This window comes from Podarcis vaucheri (genome assembly GCF_965113315.1).
Source record: "Podarcis vaucheri genome assembly, chromosome: 18".
In the NCBI taxonomy this organism is placed as follows: Eukaryota; Metazoa; Chordata; class Lepidosauria; order Squamata; family Lacertidae; genus Podarcis; species Podarcis vaucheri.
In genome coordinates this window covers 8,898,865-8,924,135 of record NC_138756.1, presented here as the reverse complement: position 1 = coordinate 8,924,135, position 25,271 = coordinate 8,898,865, and the positions used below count along the sequence as shown (strand labels likewise).

General features: G+C 47.8%; 1 protein-coding gene across 4 annotated transcripts; it reads left to right on the top strand.

Moving 5' to 3' along the window:
• The first annotated feature begins 7,207 nt into the window (after nt 1-7,207).
• LOC309522891 (guanine nucleotide-binding protein subunit alpha-15-like) lies at nt 7,208-25,271 on the top strand. Of its 4 annotated transcripts, none has more exons than XM_082206579.1 (8): nt 7,208-7,287; nt 12,359-12,981; nt 14,932-15,116; nt 16,473-16,627; nt 19,461-19,589; nt 20,705-20,834; nt 21,924-22,077; nt 23,191-25,271. In XM_082206579.1, the coding sequence occupies exons 2-8, from the start codon at nt 12,777-12,779 to the stop codon at nt 23,430-23,432; spliced, it is 1,200 nt and encodes a 399-aa protein (XP_082062705.1). In that variant the 5' UTR covers nt 7,208-7,287; nt 12,359-12,776; the 3' UTR covers nt 23,433-25,271. The 4 variants fall into 4 exon arrangements, with proteins under 4 accessions (XP_082062705.1, XP_082062702.1, XP_082062704.1 ...); XM_082206576.1 differs by having other exon boundaries at nt 7,218-7,333; XM_082206578.1 differs by lacking the exon at nt 7,208-7,287 and adding an exon at nt 7,965-8,496.

The window sequence follows — 25,271 nt, the reverse complement described above, 5'->3', positions numbered from 1 at the left end:
TCTGTTCCTTACAAAAAAAAACCAAAAAACTGCCAACATACTTCTTGGCCTGTTTTCTCCCTTCCCTTTTTCAATAGAGTTGGGGCGGGTAACAAAAATTCCAGCAGTTATGTCCCCTGGGATACACAAGTCCATGAATATCACTAGCCCTGAGTTTGTTTCTTAAGAGTCATAGAGTTGGAAGGGATCCTCTGCTCATCTCCGCCCCCATCGTTCTGCCCGGACGCTGAGGTCCAGCGCCGAGGGCCTTCTGGCGGTTCCCTCATTGCGAGAAGCAAAGCTACAGGGAACCAGGCAGAGGGCCGTCTCGGTAGTGGCGCCCGCCCTGTGGATGGCCCTCCTACCAGATATCAAAGAGATAAACAACTACCTGACATTCAGAAGACATCTTAAGGCAGCCCTGTTCAGGGAAGTTTTTAATGTATGATATTTTAGTGTTTTTTGGTTTCTATGGAAGCCGCCCAGAGTGGCTGGGGAGGCCCAGCCAGATGGGTGGGGTACAAATAATAAATTATTATTATTATTATTATTATTATTATTATTCGGGTCCAACCATCTACAAAGCAAGGAATCTCAGGTAAAAGAACTGACAGATGACCCACCCAACCTCTGCTTAGAAACCTCCAAGAAGGAGAGTTTAGCACCTTCAGAGGAATCCCACTGTCAAACAGCTTTTGCCATCAGAAAGTTCTTCCTAATGTTTAGTGGGAATCTCCTTCCTTTTAAATCCATGCAAAGGAACTCCTTCTCTGTGGTTCAGAGGGCGGGAATTATTTAGCCGGCTGCCAAGAACTAACCGCTGGGCGCTAGGTGTTATTTCAGTATTCTAAAATCACCATGATAAAAGTTTCTGGGAGGGATCCGGGATTCCCGTTTCGAAATGGGAAAAGAGGATGCCTTTAGATGGAATACGGATCTCTCTCGTGACACGAGAACAGCTTTTCCCCCTTCTGCCACCTCCATTCTATTTGCAAGCCAACCTGCGAACCATTCACCCCGACCTATCAGTGTGGTAGGGAGAGCTGAGCGGCTGTCTCATCTCCCAATTGGGGGAAGCAAAAAAGGCTGGTGTCAGGGGGTGTTGGTAATGGGTCATCGTCCCCCCCCCAAAAAAATTGGGCGTGTGGAGGGGAGAGATCTTAACGGGCAGAGCAAGATCTAGATACCAAAATCTTCGTGGCCTTCTTTCAAAGCTGTTGGGTTTGTTGCAGATCAGAGCACTTAAACCAGTTCTACCAATCTTTGTGTTTCTTGAATATTTTTGTATTTTCTCAGGCCTGCAACCATTCCAGATGTTTGGGAGTACAATTCCCTCCCTCCTTCCCACGAGTCAGCCCCCAGCATCATATATCTGTGCTTCCTGGGGGCTGATAACCCAAAATATCTGGAAGGTGTTGGGTTGACAAAGACTGACAGGGTGGGGTTGGGCAAAAGCAGGGGTCAGCAAACTTTCTGAGCAGGGGGCTGTCCCTCGGACCTTGTGGGGGGGCCAGACTATATTTTGGAAAAAGGAATGAATGAATTCCTATGCCCCCCAAATAACCCAGAGATGCATTTTAAATAAAAGCACACATTCTACTCATGTCAAAACACGCTGATTCCCGGACCATCCGCGGGCCGGATTTAGAAGGCGATTGGGCCGGATCCAGCCCCCAGGCCTTAGCTTGCCTACCCATGGTCTAAAGCAGGGGTCTGCAACCTTTAAGACAAAAAGAGCCACTTGGACCCATTTCCGAAGGGAAAAAACCCTGGGAGCCGCAAAACCATTGTGACATTTAAAGCATGCGCGCCGCTGCCCTCCGATCTGACAGCGGGTGGGAAGGTGACGTTGGGACGGTGCGTGACTAACGCACGCACCGCCCCCATGCGACGTCACAGCCAGTACAGCGCCGGCCACAGTGGGGAGTGTTGGGGCGCACAATGCGCCTCCTCCCCTCGCTAGTATCCGCCCCGGAGCCACAGCAAAGGTGTAAAAGAGCCACATGCGGCTCCGGAGCCGCGGGTTGCAGACCCCTGGTCTAAAGTGTCTTAATTCGCATATATATGAGTTGTCTTTTCCTTCTTTATAAAGGCCTGGTTTCTGACAAGCCACCAGATGTCACTAAGGAGCAGCAATTCCTTTTTTTTTTTTGGTCACTTGAGACACTGGTGAGGCGTAGCGCAGCTCTCTAGGCAAAAGCGTTACAAGAATATAAGACTAGCCTTGTGGATCAGGCCAGTCTCCCATCATCGTCCGGCGTCCTGATCCCACAGTGGCCGACCAGATGCCCGTGAGAAATGAAGGATAGGCTTGAGAGCAACTCTCCCCTCCTGCAATTTCCAGCAACTGGTATTGGGGAGTGTTGCTGCCTCCAACTAGTAACCATTGACGCCCTTCTCCCCCCTGAATTTGCCCCATCTTCGAAAGCCACACTGTGATCCAAGCCATCACTGCCTCCTGGAGGAGTGAGTTCCATAATTTTTAACAATGCACCTCACAAATCTTAGAACTGTAGGAACCATGAGGGTTGTCTAGTCCAGCCTCCTGCAAGGCAGGAAATTCGCCCAACGTGGGGTTCGAACCCAGAACCCCTGAGATTAAGAGTCTCGTGCTCTTACCAACTGAGCTACCTGGAGAGCCAAGAAGTCCTTCCTTTCATCCGCCCCAAACCTTCCAACATTCCACGAGTTCTAGAGGGACCTGAGACCCTACTTGACCGCAGACTGTCTCGCCAGAGTGGTGCATGCTCTGGTTATCTCCCGCTTGGACTACAGCAACGCACTCTCCATGGTGACCCGGAAACAGCAACTAATCCAGAATGCGGCAGCCAGACTGGGGACTGGGAGTGGCCGCTGAGACCACATAACACCAGTCCTGAAAGACCTACACTGGCTCCCAGTACGTTTCCGAGCACAATTCAAAGTGTTGGGGCTGACCTTGAAAGCCCTAAACGGCCCAGTAGACCTGAAGGAGCGTCTCCACCCCCATCGTCCAGCCCGGACACTGAGGTCCAGCTCCGAGGGCCTTCTGGTGGTTCCCTCCCTGCGAGAAGTGAGGTTACAGGGAACCAGGCAGAGGGCCTTCTCGGTGGTGGCGCCTGCCCTATGGAACAGCCTTCCATCAGATGTCAAGGAAATAAGAAGCTATCCTGTTTTTAAAAGACATCTGAAGGCAGCCCTGCTTAGGGAAGTTTTTAATATTTGATGCTGTGTTGTTTTCAACACTCAATTGTGAGCCGCCCAGAGTGGCTGGGGAAACTCAGCCAGATGGGCGGGGTATAAATAATAAATAAATTATTATTATTATTAGTTATTCACTTTGTCCATGCCAGGCATCCTATAAACCTTGTATCATTTCGCCTCTTAGCTCACCTTTTCTCTAAACAATAAATGTCTCCCAGCACTGCAGCCGCGCAGTCTCTTCCCGAACCGCTAGTGCATTTTGCACTTGGCTTCAGTTTTTCCAGACCAAGCGCTAGGGAAAGCCCTGCAAAGTGTCTCTGCTGCTGCTGCTGCAATCTAGCCCTGAGGTTGAATAGCTGGGACAGAGCCCTGTTTTCACGAGGGCTGTGTTTTACCACTGCAGAAGACTTCCTTTCTTTCAAGGGGGATGAGAGAAAAGATCAGGGACATATACGGTAAAATAAAAACAGGCCCCATGTTACAGACAAGTAAAAAAAAGGGGGTCCGTAACGGCTGGAGACAAATGGCTTAGCCAAGGCAGGATGTTTGAAGTGTGCTTTCACAACAGAGGTTTTATAAAAATTATGAATGGCGCAGAGTGGGTTTCTAATGCCTTGGCCACAGTCCGGCCTGGCGAAACTGGCCAGCAAGAATTTTCGGAACCAGACGGATTGAAACTCTCTTCTTCGCCCAAGTGTAAATTGCAAAAAAGGTGGGTGGTCTGAACGCTGTGTGTTTTCGCTGTGCTTTCGGAGAGTGATGGACGACTCTCTACATACCCCTTCTTCCTTTCACCGCTCTGTACTCTTAACCAGGAACGCAAATCCTCTAAACATTTGGAACTTCTTATAAACAGCCTGGGTGCGGAGAAGACAAGCACGCCCAAGGACTCTGGTTCCTTCATGTCCTCTGCAATACTAATATTTATCTTGGTCCTGCTGCTGCTGTTGCCGCTGGCTGGTTGTGTTTCCTGGGCGCGAGATGGCTGGGTGTTTTTTTTTTTGCAGGGAGGGCTTTGTCAGTTTCCTGGCAAGGGGTGAAGATGCTCCAGTTCAACGCCTTGTGTGGAAAGGGTTTTCTCTCCCCACCCCAGATCGCTTGACACTTTTCTGTTTCTGTGTCAAGCCTCTCCAAAAGACACCTAACTTGGCTGTGGTGGGTTAGGAACGTAGATGTCGGAATCCTTGGGCCACCGACACTGGCCGCAGCTCCTCCGGGTTTCAGAGAACAGACATTCCCAGTCCTTTTTTTAAAAAAATAATTTTTATTAACTGGCCAATCACATCAAATTAAATCATATCACATAAATTCCGAATTACAAAGCCAAATTTTAAAATTTTGTTGGGGGGACCCATATTTCAAGATCCGAAGGGGAATTCTGATCATCTTCCTGCTGCTGCGTTAATGTCCCAATCAGTTCAAACAGAGTTCATAATTCTATCCAGTCTTATCTTGCTGTTTCCACATCACATCTTGTTCATATATTTTCTCTTTTTTCTTTATGATCTCTTCTGATAGTCTCCTTAAGCCGGTAAACACCAATAGTAATAACAGTCCTGTGTGAATTTTCCGTTCTTCCAATCCTCAAATCGAGATGGTTTCCATATATCATCTCCTTCATAGATAACATCGCTCTATCCATCATAGTCTCGTAAAACTCAGACATTCCCAGTCCTACACGGAACCGTAGATCTCTGGAGATGGAAGGGACCCCAGCGGTCATCTATCCCAACCCCTTGAGATGCAGGAATCTCAGCTAAGGCATCCATGACAAGTGGCCATCCAACCTCTGCTTAGAAACCTCCAAGGAAGGAGAGTCCACCGCCTTCCTGGGAGGTTTTTAAGCAGAGTCCGTTCCACCATCTAACAGCTCCTACTGCCAGATCAGAAGGTCAGTGGTTCGAATCCCCCTGATGGGGTGAGCTCCTGTTGCTCTGTCCCAGCTCCTGCCAACCTGGCAGTTCAAAAGCACACCAGCGCAAGTAGATAAATAGGTCTTCTTCTTCTTTGGTGACCACTCATAGCCAAGTAAGATTGTCTTCCATGAACATGGTTTTAACAGTGAGTCCGTAAGTGACTGTGGAGGCCAATTCTGGGTCCACACGTCTTTCCTGAAGGAGCGTCTCCACCCCCATCGTTCTGCCCGGACACTGAGGTCCAGCGCCGAGGGCCTTCTGGCGGTTCCCTCATTACGAGAAGCGAAGCTACAGGGAACCAGGCAGAGGGCCTTTTCGGTGGTGGCGCCCGCCCTGTGGAATGCCCTCCCATTGGATGTCAAGGTGATGGACAACTACCTGACATTCAGAAGACATCTTAAGGCGGCCCTATTCAGGGAAGCTTTTAATGTATGATATTTTAGTGTTTTTTGGTTTCTGTGGAAGCCGCCCAGAGTGGCTGGGGAAATCCAGCCAGATGGGCGGGGTACAAATAATAAATTATTATTATTATTATTATTATTATTATTATTATTATTATTATTATTATCCACAGTGGGGACATAAATAGATAAATAGGTACTGCTGCGGCAGGAAGGTAAATGGCGTTTCTGTGCGCTCTGGTTTTCATCACGGTGTCCTGTTGCACTAGAAGTGGTTTAGTTCTGCTGGCCACATGACCCAGAAAGCTGTCTGTGGACAAACACCAGCTCCCTGAAAGCGAAATGAGCACCGCAACCCCATAATTGCCTTTGACTGGACTTAACTGTCCAGGGGTCCTTTACCTTTTACCTTTACTGCCAGAAAGCTCTTCCTAATGTTTAGTCAGAATCTCTTGTAACCTGAAGTCACTGCTTCGGGTCCGACCCTCCAGAGCAGGAGAAAACAAGCATAGTCTGATGAAGATGTCAATTATTATTATTATTATTATTATTATTATTATTATTATTATTACACCACCCATCTGCCCCAGTCACTCTGGGCAGCTTCCAACACATATAAAAATAGCAATGAAACATCAAACATTAATACTAAAAATCTAATCCAATATAAAAAGTCACAATAACTTTAAAATAAACAGCTTCTATCAAATAAAGCAATATTCAATAATCCATTATTGGATGCCTTATGAGGAACGGCTAAGGGAGCTGGGCATGTTTAGCCTGGAGAAGAGGAGGTTAAGGGGTGATATGATAGCCATGTTCAAATATATAAAAGGATGTCACATAGAGGAGGGAGAAAGGTTGTTTTCTGCTGCTCCAGAGAAGCGGACACGGAGCAATGGATCCAAACTACAAGAAAGAAGATTCCACCTAAACATTAGGAAGAACTTCCTGACAGTAAGAGCTGTTTGACAGTGGAATTTGCTGCCCAGGAGTGTGGTGGAGTCTCCTCCTTTGGAGGTCTTTAAGCAGAGGCTTGACAACCATATGTCAGGAGTGCTCTGATGGTGTTTCCTGCTTGGCAGGGGGTTGGACTCGATGGCCCTTGTGGTCTCTTCCAACTCTAGGATTCTATGATTCATTAGAATCCAATAGTAAACAGTAAAATTAAACATCAGCAAATAACAGTTTACACTTATCAATTATAAAACAGAATTACTAATCTATCATCAATGTCTCCTCTCAATTCCCCCTTTACCAGGCTAAACATGCCCAGCTCCTTCAACCGTTCCTCATCAGGCTTGGTATCTGAAGGGCTGAATAGGTCAATTGGATATGACTTGGGTGTTTTTAATGCTTTTTGGGGTGTGTGTGCCATGAGCTTTATTTTCCTTGTACCTGGGTTGCTTTCGATTTAACCGTCATTTGCAATATATCATGCACGCCATAGGGAAATAAAATCAATGCCAACGCCCTTGTTCCTTATGCACACGGGGAGTTGTGGGAATTCAAACGTACAGCGGGCGGCTGAGGTTTCACAAGGTACCGAAAGAGGAAGGGGAACTCCTTTCCCACCACATTTTCAAAAACAAAGCAAGCCCTGGGCCAGCAAAAGTGCAATTTCTGTTTGCCTTTTGCGAGCGAGAACTAGGGGGGAAGTTTTGTGGATTGGTACATCTCAGTTGGGGCGGTGAGCAAACAGGATGAGGCCTCGCTAGGAGGAGACTTACCAGAACGGAGAGCTCCCCTTGCAACCTTCTCGGTTCTTTCAGTGCCGAGAAAGCAGTTGGCAGGCCTCTCCGCTGCAGGTTGGGACCCAGGTCCGTGTTGCGGCATTTCGGGAAGATAATTTAGGTAGTCCCCTTTCTGACCTCCTCTTCCTCTTGTCTGTCCTTTTCCTTACTGACCCTGACGTTCTGTGTTCTGTGTGTGGACCTTTTTTTTGCAGATAGATCAGGTGGTGTTTGGAGCACAGGTGCGAAAACAGTCCCTGCCTGTTGTTGTTGTTGAGTCGTTTAGTCGAGTGCGACTCTTTGTGACCCCCTGGACCAGAGCACGCCAGGCCCTCCTGTCTTCCTCTGCCTCCCGCAGTTTGGTCAAACTCATGCCTGGTAGCTTTGAGAACACTGTCCCACCATCTCGTCCTCTGTCGTCCCCTTCTCCTTGCGCCCTCCATCTTTCCCAACATCAGGGTCTTTTCCAGGGAGTCTTCTCTTCTCATGAGGTGGCCAAAGTCTTGGAGCCTCAGCTTCAGGATCTGTCCTTCCAGTGAGCACTCAGGGCTGATTTCCTTCAGGATGGAGTGGTTTGATCTTCTTGCAGTCCATGGGACTCTCAAGAGTCTCCTCCAGCACCAGAATTCAAAAGCATCCATTCTTCGGCCATCAGCCTTCTTTAGGGTCCAGCTCTCACTTCCATACATCACTACTGGGAAAACCATAGCTTGAACTATACGGACCTTTGTTACAGGCAAGGTGATGTCTCTGCTTTTTAAGATGCTGTCTAGGTTTGTCATTGCTTTTCTCCCAAGAAGCAGGCGTCTTTTAATTTCATGGCTGCTGTCACCATCTGCAGTGATCATGGAGCCCAAGAAAGTAAAATCTCTCACTGCCTCCATTTCTTCCCCTTCTATTTGCCAGAAGGTGATGGGAGCAGTGGCCATGCCTACGAAACAAAAACCAGAATTGTTTCAGGGGCATGTTCCTTGCCTGGGTGCAGGTGAAGCTGCCACTCTCAGTTCCTCCTTCTCCCAAATCTTAAAATTCAGCTCCCTGCATTCCCGCATCAGTTTCGCCTCGTTGGCCTTTTTAAGTCCTCATGAAAATTCGGCAGCGTTTGAAGGGCCAATTTCTCCTTTTTGAAACGGGGAGGGAGTGTAGTTCAGGGACAGGACATGTGCTTTGAGTGCAGAAGGTTTGAAGCCCAGCATCTCCATTTAGGAGCGAGAAAGACTCCTGTCTGAAACCCTGGAGAGCTTCTGCCAGTCAGTGCAGACAAGACCAATTCTCTGACTCAGGGTAAGTCATCTCTTTATATCCCTCCTAAAATATGCAATTTTGCCCAAAAGCACATTTTTGCAAAGCAATTTCCCTTTTGTAGAATGCTTTTGTATTTTTGTGGATGCAATTTGCATCAAATGAGCATTTCCCCCTAATATATTCACTTTGCAAATACCTTGCTTGTTTGGAGAACGGTATTGCAAAATCCCGACAATGGCTGTGACAATGGTTGTGGTTCCGTTTTGCGTATTGTTTCAGAAGGTGTGGAGTAACCACAATACAGCCTTGAACTTCCTCCTCACTTCCCTTTTAATATTTATTTTTTAAAATGATTCCCGCAAATTATTACAGATGGAACCGAATCACTTTAATACGACGCCTTAAAATCAGGTTTCTGACACCTGTCCATCATTTTCCTCCCGTAGCCGAATTGTTTATTTAGTGGCTGGTTGTGATCCTTCGCTTGCAATTAAACCATTCTTCCAGCTGCCCTCTTTTCCCTCCTTACAAACAGCACCTCTGCTGCATCTTATAAATTTAAAATCCAGTTTGCATATACATTTTAGTTCATGGGTGAGCAACCAAGGATCCGGCCCAATCGCCTTCTAAATCTGGACTGCGGACGGTCTGGGAATCAGCATGTTTTTACATGAGTAGAATGTGTCCTTTTATTTAAAATGCATCTCTGGGTTATTTGTGGGGCATAGGAATTCGTTCATTTTTTATTTTATTTTTTCAAAATATAGTCCGGCCCCCCACAAGGTCTGGGGGACAGTGGACCGGCCCCATGCCGAAAAAGTTTGCTGACCCCTGTTTTAGTTGCAGACCTGTTTGTGCTGGGAGAGTTCATTACTATCTTCCATTGTTCGGTTCCCTGCAATGTTTATCGGGATGGCACAAAGTCACATTCCATTCCTTCCGCTGTTTTCAGACTAGCTTACGAACGAACCACAGCCTCTCTGCTTCTCTTGCTGCTGCTTACAGCCCAAATCACGCCGCTCCCTTTGCCTCGACCCCGATTCCGTTTCTTTCCTTTTGTTGACCTATAAAAAAATAGCTATATATTGCTGTTCGTAAACAACAAGCAGAGTGGTTTATAACAATCTTACATAAAACCATACAATAAAAACCACATCAAAATTAGTAGGCCTGACGGAATGGGGAAGTTCCCGGCAGGCAATATCTAAAATGCGATATCTAGTGGCAGAGTGTTCCACAGGACTGGGCCGTTGACACGGAAGGCTCTGTTTGTTGTTGTTAAATGAGCATTGCAGGCTAGATGACCTTTGGGTCCCTTCCAATTCTATGAGCCTCACCAACTTGGGGAACGGCCAGTGAAGCTCTTGCAGTTAATCTCAGGGATCTTTCTTCCTTCGGAAAAGCAGCTTTTACTTGCATGCAAATTGAATGGGTAAGCTCCATCAACCACAACTTTGTAGATTAACCAGCCGGAACTTGTGCGGTTAACCAGTCAATGAACCAGATTGCTGGCCGTCTTCCAATTCCATGCAAATTAGCTACTGGGCTAAGTTCAAGGCACTGGTTTTGACATAAAGGTAAAGGTACCCCCTGACCGTTAGGTCCAGTCCCGCACGACTCTGGGGTTGCGCGCCCATCTCGCTTTCAGGCCAAGGGAGCCGGCGTTTGTCCACAGACAGCTTTCCGGGTCATGTGGCCAGCAGGACTAAACCGCTTCTGGTGCAACGGGACACAGTGACGGAAACCAGAGTGCACGGAAACGCCGTTTACCTTCCCGCCAGAGTGGTACCTATTTATCTACTTGCGCTGGTGTGCTTTCAAACTGCTAGGTTGGCAGGAGCAGGGACAGAGCAACGGGAGTTCACTCCATTGCAGGGATTCGAACCACCAACCTTCCGATCAGCAAGCCCAAGAGGCTCAGTGGTTTAGACCACAGCGCCACCAGCGTCCCTTGGTTTTGATGTAGAAAACCCTCAAACACCAGGGAACCAGGATACCGGAAAGGTGGTCTCACCCCTTATAAACCCACTCAATCTGCAGGTAAGCGCATCCTGCAGGTGCCATCGTATCAGAAAGTGCCTTGCGCGCATTGTAGAAAACCGGTCTTTCATGAAACGTTTCTGAATACCAGTTGCCAGAAACTTCAGGAAGGGAAAGAGTTGCTCTTCTTGCACTTAGGTCTTGCTTGAGTTAGAATCATAGAATCATAGAATCCTAGAGTTGGAAGAGACCACAAGGGCCATCGAGTCCAACCCCCTGCCAAGCAGGAAACACCATCAGAGCACTCCTGACATATGGTTGTGAAGCCTCTGCTTAAAGACCTCCAAAGGAGGAGACTCCACCACACTCCTTGGCAGCAAATTCCACTGTTGAACAACTCTTACTGTCAGGAAGTTCTTCCTCATGTTTAGGTGGATTCTTCTTTCTTGTAGTTTGGATCCATTGCTCCGTGTCTGCTTCTCTGGAGCAGCAGAAAACAACCTTTCTCCCTCCTCTATGTGACATCCTTTTATACATTTGAACATGGCTATCATATCACCCCTTAACCTCCTCTTCTCCAGGCTAAACATGCCCAGCTCCCTTAGCCGTTCCTCATAAGGCATCGTTTCCAGGCCTTTGACCATTTTGCTTGCCAGAAGCGACATCTGGTTTGTTACTGTGAGAACAGAACGTAGGACTCGATGGGCTATTGGCCTGACCCACTGGCCTCTCCTTATTGTGGTAGTATCTTTGGAACTACCTTCCCCTTGAATTTAGGTCAGGTGCTATCTCTGTTGCTTTTTCGGCCCCTGCCAAAGACCTTCCTCTTCCGACAAGCTTTCTAAGCTGAGATCTTCTCCAGACAAGACAGAGGTTTTGGGGGGACTGGAGTCGGGCAGGTGTGGGGGACTCCCTGGTCCTGAATGGGGCAACTGTGCCCCTGAAGGACCAGGTGCGCAGCCTGGGAGTCATTTTGGACTCACAGCTGTCCATGGAGGTGCAGGTCAATTCTGTGTCCAGGGCAGCTCCATCTGGTACGCAGGATGAGACCCTCCCTGCCCGCAGACTGTCTCGCCAGAGTGGTGCATGCTCTGGTTATCTCCTGCTTGGACTACTGCAATGCGCTCTATGTGGGGCTACCTTTGAAGGTGACCCAGAAATGACAACTAATCCAGAATGCAGCAGCTAGACTGTGGTGACTGGGAGCGGCCGCCGAGACCACATAACACCGGTCCTGAAAGGCCTACATTGGCTCTCAGTACGTTTCTGAGCACAGTTCAGTGTGTTGGTGCTGACCTTGAAAGCCTTAAACGGCCTCGGTCCTGTATACCTAAAGGAGCGTCTCCACCCCCATCGTTCAGCCCAGACACTGAGGTCCAGCTCCGAGGGCCTTCTGGCGGTTCCCTCGCTGTGAGAAGCAAAGCTACAGGGAACCAGGCAGAGGGCCTTCTCGGTGGTGGCGCCCACCCTGTGGAACGCCCTCCCATCAGATGTCAAGGAAATAAACAATGATACGACTTTTAGAAGACATCTGAAGGCAGCCCTGTTTAGGGAAGTTTTTAATGTTTGATGTCTAAACATGTTTTTAATATTCTGTTGGGAGCTTCCCAGAAATGGTGGGGTATAAATAATAAGTTGTTGTTGTTGTTGTTGTTGTTGTGATGATGTCTGTATCTGCGCTGAAATTATTTTTAAGATGTTTGCACTGTTCTATCTCTGGTTGTCTGCTGCCCTGGGCTCCTTTGGGAAGAAAGGCAGGATATGAATTTTATAATTAAATAAAGATTATTTAAAAACCAACCAACCAACCACTTTGTTTGATAGAAAAAACTATCGGTGTAGGTGAAGGTGATTGTGAAGAAACAAAAGTGAACTGGGACTAACTTCCTTCCTTTTTAAAATCCTTTTCTCTTATCTGAAGAGAAACAATCCACACCTTGCTCTTAAAAGCTCCTGGATCACCTTGCGGTCGCTGGAAGGTGGATGCTGAGCGGAATGGAATTTACGGCGGTTGGGCACAGCTCCTACGAATGGCAGTGGAAACCTTCGCGAACAGTTAGCTGCCCGCGTGTCTGACCTCAGCCGAAGTGTTTGCTTTCCTTCTCCATGGGCAACCTCTTGGATCCTACGATTCCCATGAGATCCCTCACCTTGCCAGCTATGGATCCTGGAAGGCTTCTGTGATCAAGCCTCTGGATTCCCTGTTCTGCTGAAACTTGATCTCGCACCATCTCTTCTTGGGTCCCTCCTCCTTAGGGAGGAGGGTTTGGACCGTACACCCGTGGACATTTTTCTTACCAAACCTTCTGCGTTTAAAAAAAAAACAATTATTCCTGTGCATGCTTTTCATCAGGCTGGGGTCTTTTCCATCTGGTCTGAGATTGGTAAGGGGGGACCCCATCTCACGTCCCGCCACAATGGTCTGGTGCATCTGCTTTCTCTCAGAGGAGGAGAAGAACGCCGTCGCCATAGATAAAGAAATCAACCGGCTTCTGCAGGAGCAAAAGAAACGAGATCGGTGGGAGCTGAAGTTGCTTTTACTCGGTGAGTAACTGCTCCTCGGACAAGGAGCTTGCTAGCTAGGTTGGGGAGAGGCTCAAGGCTTGAGTGATGGGCTTGGAGCAGGATCCAGCCTTCCATATTTTTTGGTTGTTTGTTTAGTCGTTTAGCCGTGTCCGCCTCTTCGTGACCCCCTGGACCAGAGCACACCAGGCACTCCTGTCTTCCACTGCCTCCCGCAGTTTGGTCAAACTCATGCTGGTAGCTTCGAGAACACTGTCCCACCATCTCGTCCTCTGTCGTCCCCTTCTCCTTGTGCCCTCCATCTTTCCCAACATCAGGGTCTTTTCCAGGGAGTCTTCTCTTCTCATGCGGTGGCCAAAGTCCTGGAGCCTCAGCTTCAGGATCTGTCCTTGCCGAGGGACTCTGGAGCGAAGGGCACATAAACAGTACTGATTATTGTTGTCATTTAGTCATGTCCGACTCTTCGTGATCCCCTGGACCAGAGAACGCCAGGCACTCCTGTCTTCCACTCCCACAGTTTGCCAACACAGTACCGATACTACCACTAATTTTAAAAATCTATTACTTTTCTGATCCGTGCATTAGTTGGGAAAGGTATACACCCATCTGGGGTTGTTTAAGCTGAATGAAATCCTTTTTGAAGTCTAGCTGAGACATATCAATATATATATATGAAAAATTGGGGAAATATGCTGCTGTGTCAATATTCTATTTACCGTATTTTCCACTCTATAAGACGCACCAGTCCACAAGACGCACCTAGTTTTTGGAGGAGGAAAACAAGAAAAAAAATATTCTGAATCTCAGAAGCCAGAACAGCAAGAGGGATCGCTGCGCAGTGAAAGCAGCAATCCCTCTTGCTGTTCTGGCTTCTGGGATAGCTGCGCAGCCTGCATTCGCTCCGTAAGACGCACACACATTCCCCCTTACTTTTTAGGAGAGAAAAAGTGAGTCTTATAGAGCAAAAAATACGGTAACTGTTTGCCCATTTTGATCAGTCACAGTCCTGGAGTCTTAACTCCTCATAGGAAACTGTGAGTGATTTGGGCGTCCTTTAGCCTGAAAGGAGAGACGATTAAGAGACAATATGACAGCCAGCTTTAAATCTGGGAAGGGCTGGAGCCGTGGATTGTAGTAAAGATAAAGGTAAAGGGACCCCTGACCATTAGGTCCAGTCGTGGCCGACTCTGGGGTTGCAGCGCTCATCTCGCTTTATTGGCCGAGGGAGCCGGCGTACAGCTTCCGGGTCATGTGGCCGGCATGACTAAGCCGCTTCTGGCGAACCAGAGCAGCGCACGGAAACGCCGTTTACCTTCCTGCTGGAGTGGTACCTATTTATCTACTTGCACTTTGACGTGCTTTCAAACTGTTAGGTTGGCAGGAGCAGGGACTGAGCAACGGGAGCTCATTCCGTTGCGGGGATTCGAACCGCCGCCGACCTTCTGATCAGCAATCCCTAGGGTCAGTAGTTTAGACCACAGGGCCGCCTGCGTCCTCTTATGCTACCTTAGTAGGAGTCAAATACCACCGGTACATCGGACCCTAGTTTTCATACACCGCTTTGAGGAGTTTTTTAAAAGAAAAACAAACAACTGGTGTGTGTCAAAATAAAAAAAATCCTTCCAGTAGCACCTTAAAGACCAACTAAGTTAGTTCTTGGTATGAGCTTTCGTGTGCATGCACACTTCTTCAGATACACTGAAACAGAAGTTGCCAGATCCTTCTATATAGTGGGAAGGTGGGGAGGGGTATTACTCAGAAGGGTGGTGGGAATGGGAGATTGGCAGGTAGCTGAGATGAGCCTGTTGACGACTCTTAACGACTGCAATAGGTCTTACAGGAAAAGGCAAGGGGTGAGAAGGTGAGAAATGGCTTAGTCATGTATAATGAGATAAGAATCCAACTGGTGTGTGTGTGTGTATAATGAAACGAAATGAAGGAAAAAAATAAGAGCTATGGGATTTCTTTTAGGTACCGGAGAGAGTGGGAAAAGCACCTTCATCAAACAGATGAGAATAATCCATGGGTTGGGCTATACGGAGGAAGACCGCAAAGAATTTGCCAAAGTGGTTTATCAGAACATCTTCATGTCCATCCAGGCTATGGTCAAGGCTATGGAGGTTCTCCAACTCTCCTACGCCCAGCCGGAAAATGCGGTGAGTAGTCCGACGGCACGGGAAGAGGAACCCACGGGGTGAGACCAAAGCATTGAGGTTGAATCCTGACATGACCAAAGTACTGTTTTGGGGGGACAGGGAACATACAGGACACCCTGGTCCTGAATGGGGTCACTGTGCCCCCGAAGGACCAGGTGCGCAGCCTGGGAGTCATTTTGGACCCACAGCTGTCCATGGAGGTGCAGGTTAACTCTGTGTCCAGGGCAGCTCCATCTGGTACGCAGGATGAGACCCTCCCTGCCCACAGACTGTCTGGCCAGAGTGGTGCATGCTCTGGTTATCTCCCGCTTGGACTACTGCCACGCGCTCTACGTGGGGCTACCTTTGAAGGTGACCCGGAAACTACAACTAATCCAAAATGCAGCAGCTAGACTGGGGACTGGGAGCTGCCACTGAGACCATATAACACAGGTCCTGAAAGGTAAAGGACTTCTGGACGGTTAAGTCCAGTCAAAGGCGACTATGGGGTTGTGGCGCTCATCTTGCTTTCAGGCCGAGGGAGCTGGCGTTTGTCCACAGGCAGCTTTCTGGGTCATGTGGCCAGCAGTACTAAACTGCTTCTGGCGCAACAGGACACCGTGGCGGAAACCAGAGCGCACGGAAACGCCATTTACCTTCCCGCCGCAGCGGTACCTATTTCTCTACTTGCGCTGGCATGCTTTTGAACTGCTAGGTTGGCAGGAGCTGGGACAGAGCAACAGGAGTTCACTCTGTTGCAGGGGTTCGAACCGCCAACCTTCCAATCAGCAAGCCCAAGAGGCTCAGTGGTTTAGACCACAGCGCCATTTGCGTCCCCATACGATGTAAGAGATAAAAGAAGTACCGTATTTTTTGCACCATAACACTCACTTTTTTCCTCCTAGAAAGTAAGGGGAAATGTCTGTGCGTGTTATGGAGGAAATGCCTACGGGTGGCATACCTACGGATTTTCCTCCTCTAAAAACTATGTGCGTGTTATGGTCGGGTGCGTGTTATAGAGCGAAAAATGCGGTAAATGCTTTTCTCTTACCAGAAGCTGCCCAGAAGGACACTTCCTTCTTTAACAAATGTGTTACGGTCGAATCAAAATAAATACAGCGGTGCCTTGGTTTACAAACGTAATCCATTCCGGAAGTCTGTTCTTAAACCAAAGCGTGCTTTCCCATAGCAGCGGGGGATTCAATTTACAAATGGAACACATCCAACACGTTCTGATTCCGAGGCAAAGCTCACAAACCAAAACACCTACTTCCGGGTTTGCAGCATTCTTAATGCAAGTTAAACTAAGCTGTTCTTAAACCAAGGTACCACTGTAACAACAACAATATTAAATTACGTTATTCTCTCTGCTTCTAGCAAAATGCTCAGCTGCTGATGGCTGTGGATACTTACAAAATGAAGGAGATGGACGCGCGCCATGCAAGGATGATCAAAAGCCTGTGGAGAGATGGCGGGATCCGAACCTGCTACCAGAGGCGAAGCGAGTACCATTTGCTGGATTCCACATTCTAGTGAGAGCATTTGCATCTGCCGCTTAAGGACGGGCAAATCTGTCGGGTTTCCGGGTGGTGGGTTGCACCCATTCTTATCCTACTCAGAGTAGACGCATTTGGGTTGCTTGCAACTAAGTTCTGTTTAGAGCAGATCCACTGGAATTATTGATCTGTCTTTCTCCCAGAACCAAGACTCTTTAGATGATCCTTGGAGTCCATTTCCAATTCTACAATTCTATGATTCAAGCTTACAAGATTCAGGCTTACAAGAATCGAAGCAAACATAGACAAAAACACAGAATGCTTGAAAACAAATCAACGATAGTAGTTAAAAAGTAATCAAAATATAATGGAAATTAAACAACAGAAAATCTATGAAATCTAGTAGAAAACACCGCCAACAACAACCTGTGCAGCACTATCAAAAGCCCTCAGTTGGTTAGGTAAGGGTAAAGGAACCCCTGACCATTAGGTCCAGTCGCAGATGACTCTGGGGTTGCGGCGCTCATCTCGCTTTACTGGCCGAGGGAGCCGGCGTACAGCTTCCGGGTCATGTGGCCAGCAGGACTAAGCCGCTTCTGGCAAACCAGAGCAGCGCACGGAAACACCATTTACCTTCCCGCCGGAGCGGTACCTATTTATCTACTTGCACTTTGACGTGCTTTCGAACTGCTAGGTGGGCAGCAGCAGGGACCGAGCAACGGGAGATCACCCCATCGCGGGGATTCAAACTGCCAACCTTCTGATTGGCAAGTCCTAGGCTCTGTGGTTTAACCCACAGCGCCACCCGCGTTGGTTAGAGTATGAGACTCTAAATCTTAGGGTTGTGGGTTCAAGTTTCACGTTGGGCAAAAGATTTGTGCATATATACAGCCTCGGCCCAGTATACTTGAAGGAGCATCTCCACCCCCATTGTCCAGCTCATGTACCACAAAACTTTTCACTTATACAATCTTTTTAGACTTCCATCAGCACCTCTGATCCACTGTTTTAACCACTTCTTATGCATTTCTTAACTTTATATTGCCTTTACATCTCTTAACAAATCTTCCTACCCCTTGTCCATTTTTACAATACTTGTAATAATACTCCTCACAAAACTTCTTGCAACCCTACAAACGTCATCTGTTCTTCACAATTAATTTTCAAATAGTCCGTAAATTTACTCCAGTCTTCCGTGAATTTCTGGTCTCACCGGTTTCAAATCCTTCCTGTTAGTTTATCTAGTTCTGCATAGTCCATTAACTTCATCCTCCATTCTTCAATCGTCGGTAACTCTTCTTGCTTCCAGTGTGGTGTAGTGGTTAAGAGCGGTAGTCTCGTAATCTGGGGAACCGGGTTTGAGTCTCCGCTCCTCCACATGCAGCTGCTGGGTGACCCTGGGCCAGTCACACTTCTCTGAAGCCTCTCAGCCCCACTCACCTCACAGAGGGTTTGTTGTGGGGGAGGAAGGGAAAGGAGAATGTGAGCCGCTTTGAGACTCCTTAAAGGGAGTGAAAGGCGGGATATCAAATCCAAACTCTTCTTCTTCTTCTTCTTTTGGGCCAATAATATTCTTGCTGCTGTTATTGCATATAAAAAGAGCTTACATTCCTTTCTATTTATGTCACTCCCCACAATGCCCAATAAAAATGCTTCTGGTTTCTTTATAAATGTATATTTCAACATTTTTTTCAACTCATTATATATCATCTCCCATAAGCATTTCACCTTTTTACATTCCCACCACATGTGATAAAATGTTCCCTCTTTTTCTTTACATTTCCAACATTTATTACTGACTTTATACATTTTCGCTAACTTGACAGGTGTAATATACCATCTATACATCATTTTCATCACATTTTCTTTTAGGGCATTGCATGCAGTAAATTTTAAACCTTCCTTCCATAATTTCACCCAATCACTCAGCTGTATATTATACCCAAAATCTTTGGCCCAGTGAATCATAACCGACTTAACCTCTTTGTCCTTCAAATGCCATTCAAGCAGCAATTTATACATTTTAGACAAAATTTGTGCATCATTACTTAATATCTCTAATTCAAACTTTGATCCACTTTCATCAAATCCTTTTTCTTTAGAGTCTTGTTTAAACATTTCGTTGACCTGGCGATAATGTAACCAATCATTAACATATTCTTTAATTTCTTCATATCGTTTCAGTTTCCATTTACTTCCTTCCAGATGTATTAATTTCCCATATGTTATCCATTTCCCACTCATATTGACCTTTTTTACACTCATCACTTCTAATGGAGATAACCAATGTGGTGTTTTTCGTTCCAATAGGTTTTTATACCTATCCCAGGTTTCTATTGGAGATCTTCGAAATACTGTATTTTTTGCTCTATAAGACTCACTTTTTCCCTCCTAAAAAGTAAGGGGAAATGTGTGTGCGTCTTATGGAGCGAATGCAGGCTGCGCAGCTATCCCAGAACCCAGAACAGCAAGAGGGATTGCAGCTTTCGCTGCACAGCGATCCCTCTTGTTGTTCTGGCTTCTGGGATTTAAAATATTTTTTTCTTGTTTTCCTCCTCCAAAAACTAGGTGCGTCTTGTGGTCTGGTGCATCTTATAGAGCGAAAAATACGGTATATGGCTTCCAAATCCTTTATGGACTTTTGTCTTATTATACCATAAATATGCATGCCACCCAAATCTGTTATCATAACCTCCTAAATCCAGCAATTCAGTATTTTCTAATTCCATCCATTCCTTCAACCAACAGAGGCAAGATGCTTCATAATATAATTTCAAATCTGGCAGGGCGAAGCCTCCTCTTTCTTTAGTAAGTTATCTTCCCATTTCCATGTACAATTTAAACAACTATCCTTAACGTGCCTTTGCAGCTTCCTGTCCAACCTGGACCGCATTGCAGCGGCAGGGTACGTGCCAAGCCCCCAGGACATTCTGAGGACGCGGGTGCCGACGACGGGCATCAACGAGTACTGCTTTTCGGTGCAGAAGGTGAGGCTCAGGTGAGCAAAACCGGGAGCGGGATCTGAAGCCATGCACCCTTGATGGCTTCGACTGGCCGGCTAAACCAGGTGAGAGATGCCAATGGGTCTCAAAGCCTCCGTAATTGATGTCTGCTGAAATGAGTGTAGCGGCAAATTCAGAGGGGCAAAGTCCCTTTGTGATGGTCACAACCTAGCCCTATCTCATGGCCCCCTTCTAAGATTATACAACTTCATTGGACGCCGCCTCCACTACAACAATAACCTTAGTTGGGTACAACTTCATATATACTCGTGTGTGTGTGTGTAATTTTTATTAAATTATTTTACAATTTACTCATTTAAACCACAGAGCCTAGGGCTTGCTGATCAGAAGGCTGGCAGTTTTAATCCCCGCAATGACGGGGTGAGCTCCCATTGCTCGGTCCCTGCTCCTGCCAACCTAGCAGTTCGAAAGCACAGCAAAGTGCAAGTAGATAAATAGGTACCACTCCAGCGGGAAGGGAAACGGCGTTTCCGTGCGCTGCTCTGGTTCGCCAGAAGCTGCTTAGTCATGCTGGCCACATGACCCGGAAGCTGTACGCCGGCTCCCTTGGCCAGTAAAGCGAAATGAGCGCCGCAATCCCAGAGTCGTCCACAACTGGACTTAACAGTCAGGGGTCCCTTTACCTTTAAGACTTCCCTTCTTCTCTTTCCATGGTTCATTCTACATTTCATAAATCCCTGCATATTTTACAAAAACTAAACCATTCAGTATTCCGTTATTGCATCCATCAAAACTTATTTACACTGTTGAATTTATCTTAATGCTTCCAACGTTTTCAGGTGTACACAATTCCCTCCCCCAATATATTCAATAAATGTTTTCCCATCTTCTCTAAAGGCATGTTCTTCTTGTTCTCGTATTCTAAGTCTGTGAGCTGTGCATATTCTGTCCTCTTAAGTTGCCATTCTTCTTTGGTTGGGACCTCGCTCGTTTTTGGGCTAACGAATCACGGGCCACAGTAGTAGCATACATAAATAAACTTTTTTGACACCTTTTTTTCGACAACTTCTGGGTTTAAGGTTACCTTAAACCCAGTAGCATGAAGCCAAAACCCAGAAGCCAAAAAACCATGATCTCCCTTCCTGTGCAGGATCGTTGATGTAGGCGGGCAGAGGTCGGAGCGCCGTAAGTGGATCCACTGTTTTGAGAATGTGATTGCCCTGATCTACTTGGCTTCTCTCAGTGAATATGACCAATCTTTGGAGGAGAACACAAGCGAAGTAAGGAGGGGGATTTTTATAAAATGCATGTACATTTCCCTGTGTGTGTTTGTGTGTGCTGAAATCAAGTTTTAAGATCAGAAGAAGAGCAGGCCAAGGGAGGGAGTTCTGCAGTTCTGCCTCCTGCACCAGGGAGTTCCGCAGTTTACCGTATTTTTTTGCTCTATAAGACTCACTTTTTCCTTCCTAAAAAGTAAGGGGAAATGTGTGTGCGTCTTATGGAGCGAATGCAGGCTGCGCAGCTATCCCAGAAGCCAGAACAGCAAGAGGGATTGCTGCTTTCGCTGCGCAGCGATCCCTCTTGCTGTTCTGGCTTCTGAGAGTCAGAATATTTTTTTTCTTGTTTTCCTCCTCCAAAAACTAGGTGCGTCTCGTGGTCTGGTGCGTCTTACAGAGTGAAAAATACGGTAATTTGCAGGTGAGGCATCACAACTCCTGGCAGATCCAACCTACCTCACTGCTGCCTACTCACTGCCACCCTCCAAGGCCAAAGTTGGGCATTTAGGGAAAACTGCTGTCTGGCCAGATCAATGTGCCACTCTGTCCAGGTTTAAAAACTGGCCAGGGCCTCCAAGCGTTAGATTTTATGCCCATATCTGGTGCTGTGGGTTAAACCACAGAGCCTAGGACTTGCCGATCAGAAGGTCAGCGGTTCGAATCCCCACGACGGGGTGAGCTCCTGTTGCTCGGTCCCAGCTCCTGCCAACCTAGCAGTTCGAAAGCACGTCAAAGTGCAAGTAGATAAATAGGTACCACTCCAGCGGGAAGGTAAACGGCGTTTCCGTGCGCTGCTCTGGTTCGCCAGAAGCGGCTCAGTCATGCTGGCCACATGACTCGGCTCCCTCGGCCAATAAAGCAAGATGAGCGCCGCAACCCCAGAGTCGTCCGCGACTGGACCTAATGGTCAGGGGTCCCTTTACCTTTTTATGCTGATTTAAGCTTCTCATGTCCTTCGGGAAGGGGAGGATCCTTTTCTCTGAATCCCTGCTGCTTCTGGGCAGGGAAGGCATGACTGACTGAGAGGCCCGATTCCTTGCAAGTGTTCCTAAGTACTTTCTTTTCCCTTCTTCCTCCACTTCCACGAGTTAGAACCGGATGAGGGAGAGTCTCGACCTCTTCAGAACCATCCTGGAGCTTCCGTGGTTCTGGAATACCTCCATCATCCTTTTCCTCAACAAGGTGGACATCCTGGAGGAGAAGATCTTGAGTTCTGACCTGGCTGCTTATTTCCCAAGTTTCCCAGGTAATACTTCCCCCTCCCTCCGGCCAACTAGTGCAGAGCCCGGCATCCTCAAGCATCAGTTATGGACCTGGGAGATTAAGATTCAAATCCTGACCTAGCCGTGAAACACACTGGGTGACATGATGGGATGAGCTCTCCCGTTGCTCTGTCCCAGCTCCTGCCAACCTAGCAGTTTGAAAGCACGCCAGCCAAAGTAGATAAATAGGTGGCGGGAAGGTAAACAGCGTTTCCGTGCACTCTGGTTTCTGTTACAGTGTCCTGTTGCGCCAGAAACGGTTTAGTCCTGCTGGCCACATGACCTGGAAAGCTGTCTGTGGACAAATGCTGGCTCCCCTGGCCTGAAAGCGAGATGAGCGCCGCAACCCCATAGTCGCCTCTGACTGGACTTAACCGTCCAGGGGTCGTTTACCTTTTGCACGCCTTTGACGTTGCATGTCTTTCTCATGCTCAGGAGGAGCCTGCCATTGACACTGAGCTAATTATAATTATAATTATAATTATAATTATAATTATAATTATAATTTATTATTTATACCCCACCCATCTGGCTTGGGCTTCCCTAGCCACTCTAGGCGGCTTCCAACAAAACACTAAAATACAATAACCTATTAAACATTCAAAGCTTCCCTGATCAGGGCTGCCTTTAGATGTCTTCCAAAAGTTTGGTAGTTGTTCTCTTTGACATCTGATGGGAGGGCGTTCCACAGGGCGGGCGTCACCACCGAGAAGGCCCTCTGCCTGGTTCCCTGTAACTTGGCTTCTCGCAGCGAGGGAACCGCCAGAAGGCCCTCAGTGCTGGACCTCAGTGTCCGGGCAGAAAGATGGAGGTGGAGGTATACTGGACTGAGGCCGTTTAGGGCTTTAAAGGTCAGCACCAACACTTTGAATTGTGCTCAGAAACGTACTGGGAGCCAATGTAGGTCTTTCAAGACCGGTGTTATATGGTCTCGGCGGCCGCTCCCAGTCACCAGTCCAGCTGCTGGTGTTCAGAGATTCAGCCTCCTTTGCCCCCTCAATATTGGGCAAGCTGAGCTCCCAATATTGAGGGGTCTGACAGCACCACTGCCCCCTAGCGCTGGCACGCCTGAAGGCTATCTCCTTGTATTTTCCCAGGCCCCAAGCGAGACGCTCACGCGGCCAAGCAGTTCATCCTTGAAATGTACATGGACATCTTCAGGAAGTTATTGGTCCCTGGAGGCGACTTCGGAGGGTGTCCTTCCGGCGACGTCCACAGGCCACGGATCCTTTACTTCCACTTCACCTGTGCCACGGACACGCAGAACATTGGCACGGTTTTCGAGGACATTAAGGACGCGGTCCTGGCTTCCTACCTTGATGAGTTCAACCTGGTCTAGAAGGGTCTTGCGGACACTTCTAAAGGATCCCAATGACTCCACCCGTTTGCCTTAGAGGAGGCCTGGCGCATGGAATGCGAAACCGGCGGCTCTAAAGGCCCGTTTTAAAACGCCGGCGGGCACCATGATCTGTCCAGCAGCATCACCCCTTGGGAATCCCAAAGGTGGGGGGGGCAGACCTGGCTATTGCAGGCTGAGACCCACTCCATTCAAAAGGGATTTCAAAACCCTGTGCTCTTTGGCCACCCTGCATAGCTGTCAAGCGTCCCTTATTTGGCGGGAAAGTCCCTTATCCCAGCGCCGTGTCCCGCTGCTGTCCCTTATTGATGATGTCCCTTAATTTTCCCGGGTTTCAAAGGAAGCAGCTCCTCTCCCTCAATCCCTGCCGGCCAGGGAGGAGGGAGGCTCCAGCTGTGTTGCTTGGCTGCGTTGCTCACCCAATAAGGAGTCTAAGAACGACTGGGGGGGTGGAGCTTGCATGCCTTGTGCCAATCAAATCGGCCGCGTTGCCTGGGGACTCACCTTTGCTCAGCGCTTCCCAGCGGAGAGGTGACAGTGGTTTTCCTTGCTGCATCCCCTTTGCTGGGTTGCTGCGCTGTGGGAACCACCGCTTGAGGCTTCGTTTGGCTGCTGGCTGGGCTTTCTGCCTTTGGCTCGGAGGGGCTCAGAAGTTGAACATACCTGTGCTTGGAAAATCCCTTATTTTGGCTGCTGATCCTTTATTTTTGAGGCTGCGGGTCCCTTATTTTCAAATCTGTAAGTTGACAGCTATGCCACCCTGATGAAAAGAGAAACGGGAGCAGAAATCCTCGGTCTCTGCTTCCTGGCCCCATGTCCGGAACACGTCCCAGCCGACAGTATCAGTATTGGCTGTTCCTTCCAGTCCACGGACAATATGTGGTTGATGAGGGCTGGATCTGTACGTTTCAGGAAAATGCGTTGTAAAGCTCATAATGGGAAAATTGCCAGAGGATCGGACTCTACAGCGCCATCTGGTGCCACAATGTTATAACGCTGAAAACAAAACAAAGCATCGATGTAGCTGAGTCCTAGGCCTTGACTCCAGCTAACTTCCTGAGGCAGCGTTCACACAGCCATTTGTTCCATTCCCCCGCTTATTTCTGCACCATATTCAAGCTTTCTCATAACATGAAACCGCTTCCGGAAATCTAGTGGAACACGGTGGAGGTTTAGCTCTCGCTTCCGTGTTATCTGCTCCAGAAACGACCTGTTTGCAGCCCCACCATCCCAGAAAATAGCAGGAGTAAAGTGACAGAATCTGGGGCAGTATATGGTTTTATTCCTACTTTTTTGGGGGGGGAATCATGGGGGAGCAGAAGCCAGCATGTGCAGAAAGAGTGCCCTTTTCTTCTTGCAACCTGGACAAATCTGTCAAATCGGGTCTATATTTTTCCCTGAATCTTAATTTCACTTCTCCACAATTTGCAGTTTGCGGAGCACGCTGTGTTTATTTTCCAGATCCTCCTGTGATAGGTCTGCCAGCGTCTTAGTGCAAATCTCTCCTCAATAAACACATTTTTTTGTACACATCTTTTTTTTCTACTCACATGCACCTTTTTGCAAGCAATATTAAAATGCACACAGAATCGTATTTCTCCTCCATTTATAGCAGGGCTTCGGGGAGAGACCCAGCTAGTGCAAACTGCTGTGTGTAAGCCAGTGCGGTGTAGTGGTTAAGAGCGGTGGACTCGTAATCTGGTGAACCGGGTTCGCTTCCCCGCTCCTCCACCTGCAGCCACTGGGTGACCTTGGGCCAGTCACACTTCTCTGAAGTCTCTCAGCCCCACTCACCTCACAGAGTGTTTGTTGTGGGGGAGG

Coding starts and splice junctions, on each gene's coding strand:
- LOC309522891 (XM_082206579.1), top strand. CDS start 12,777: ATGCTTTTCATCAGGCTGGGGTCTTTTCCATCTGGTCTGAGATTGGTA. Junction 16,628..19,460: donor TTGCTGGATTCCACATTCTA/GTGAGAGCATTT, acceptor GTGCCTTTGCAG/CTTCCTGTCCAACCTGGACC. Junction 20,835..21,923: donor TGGAGGAGAACACAAGCGAA/GTAAGGAGGGGG, acceptor TCCACGAGTTAG/AACCGGATGAGGGAGAGTCT.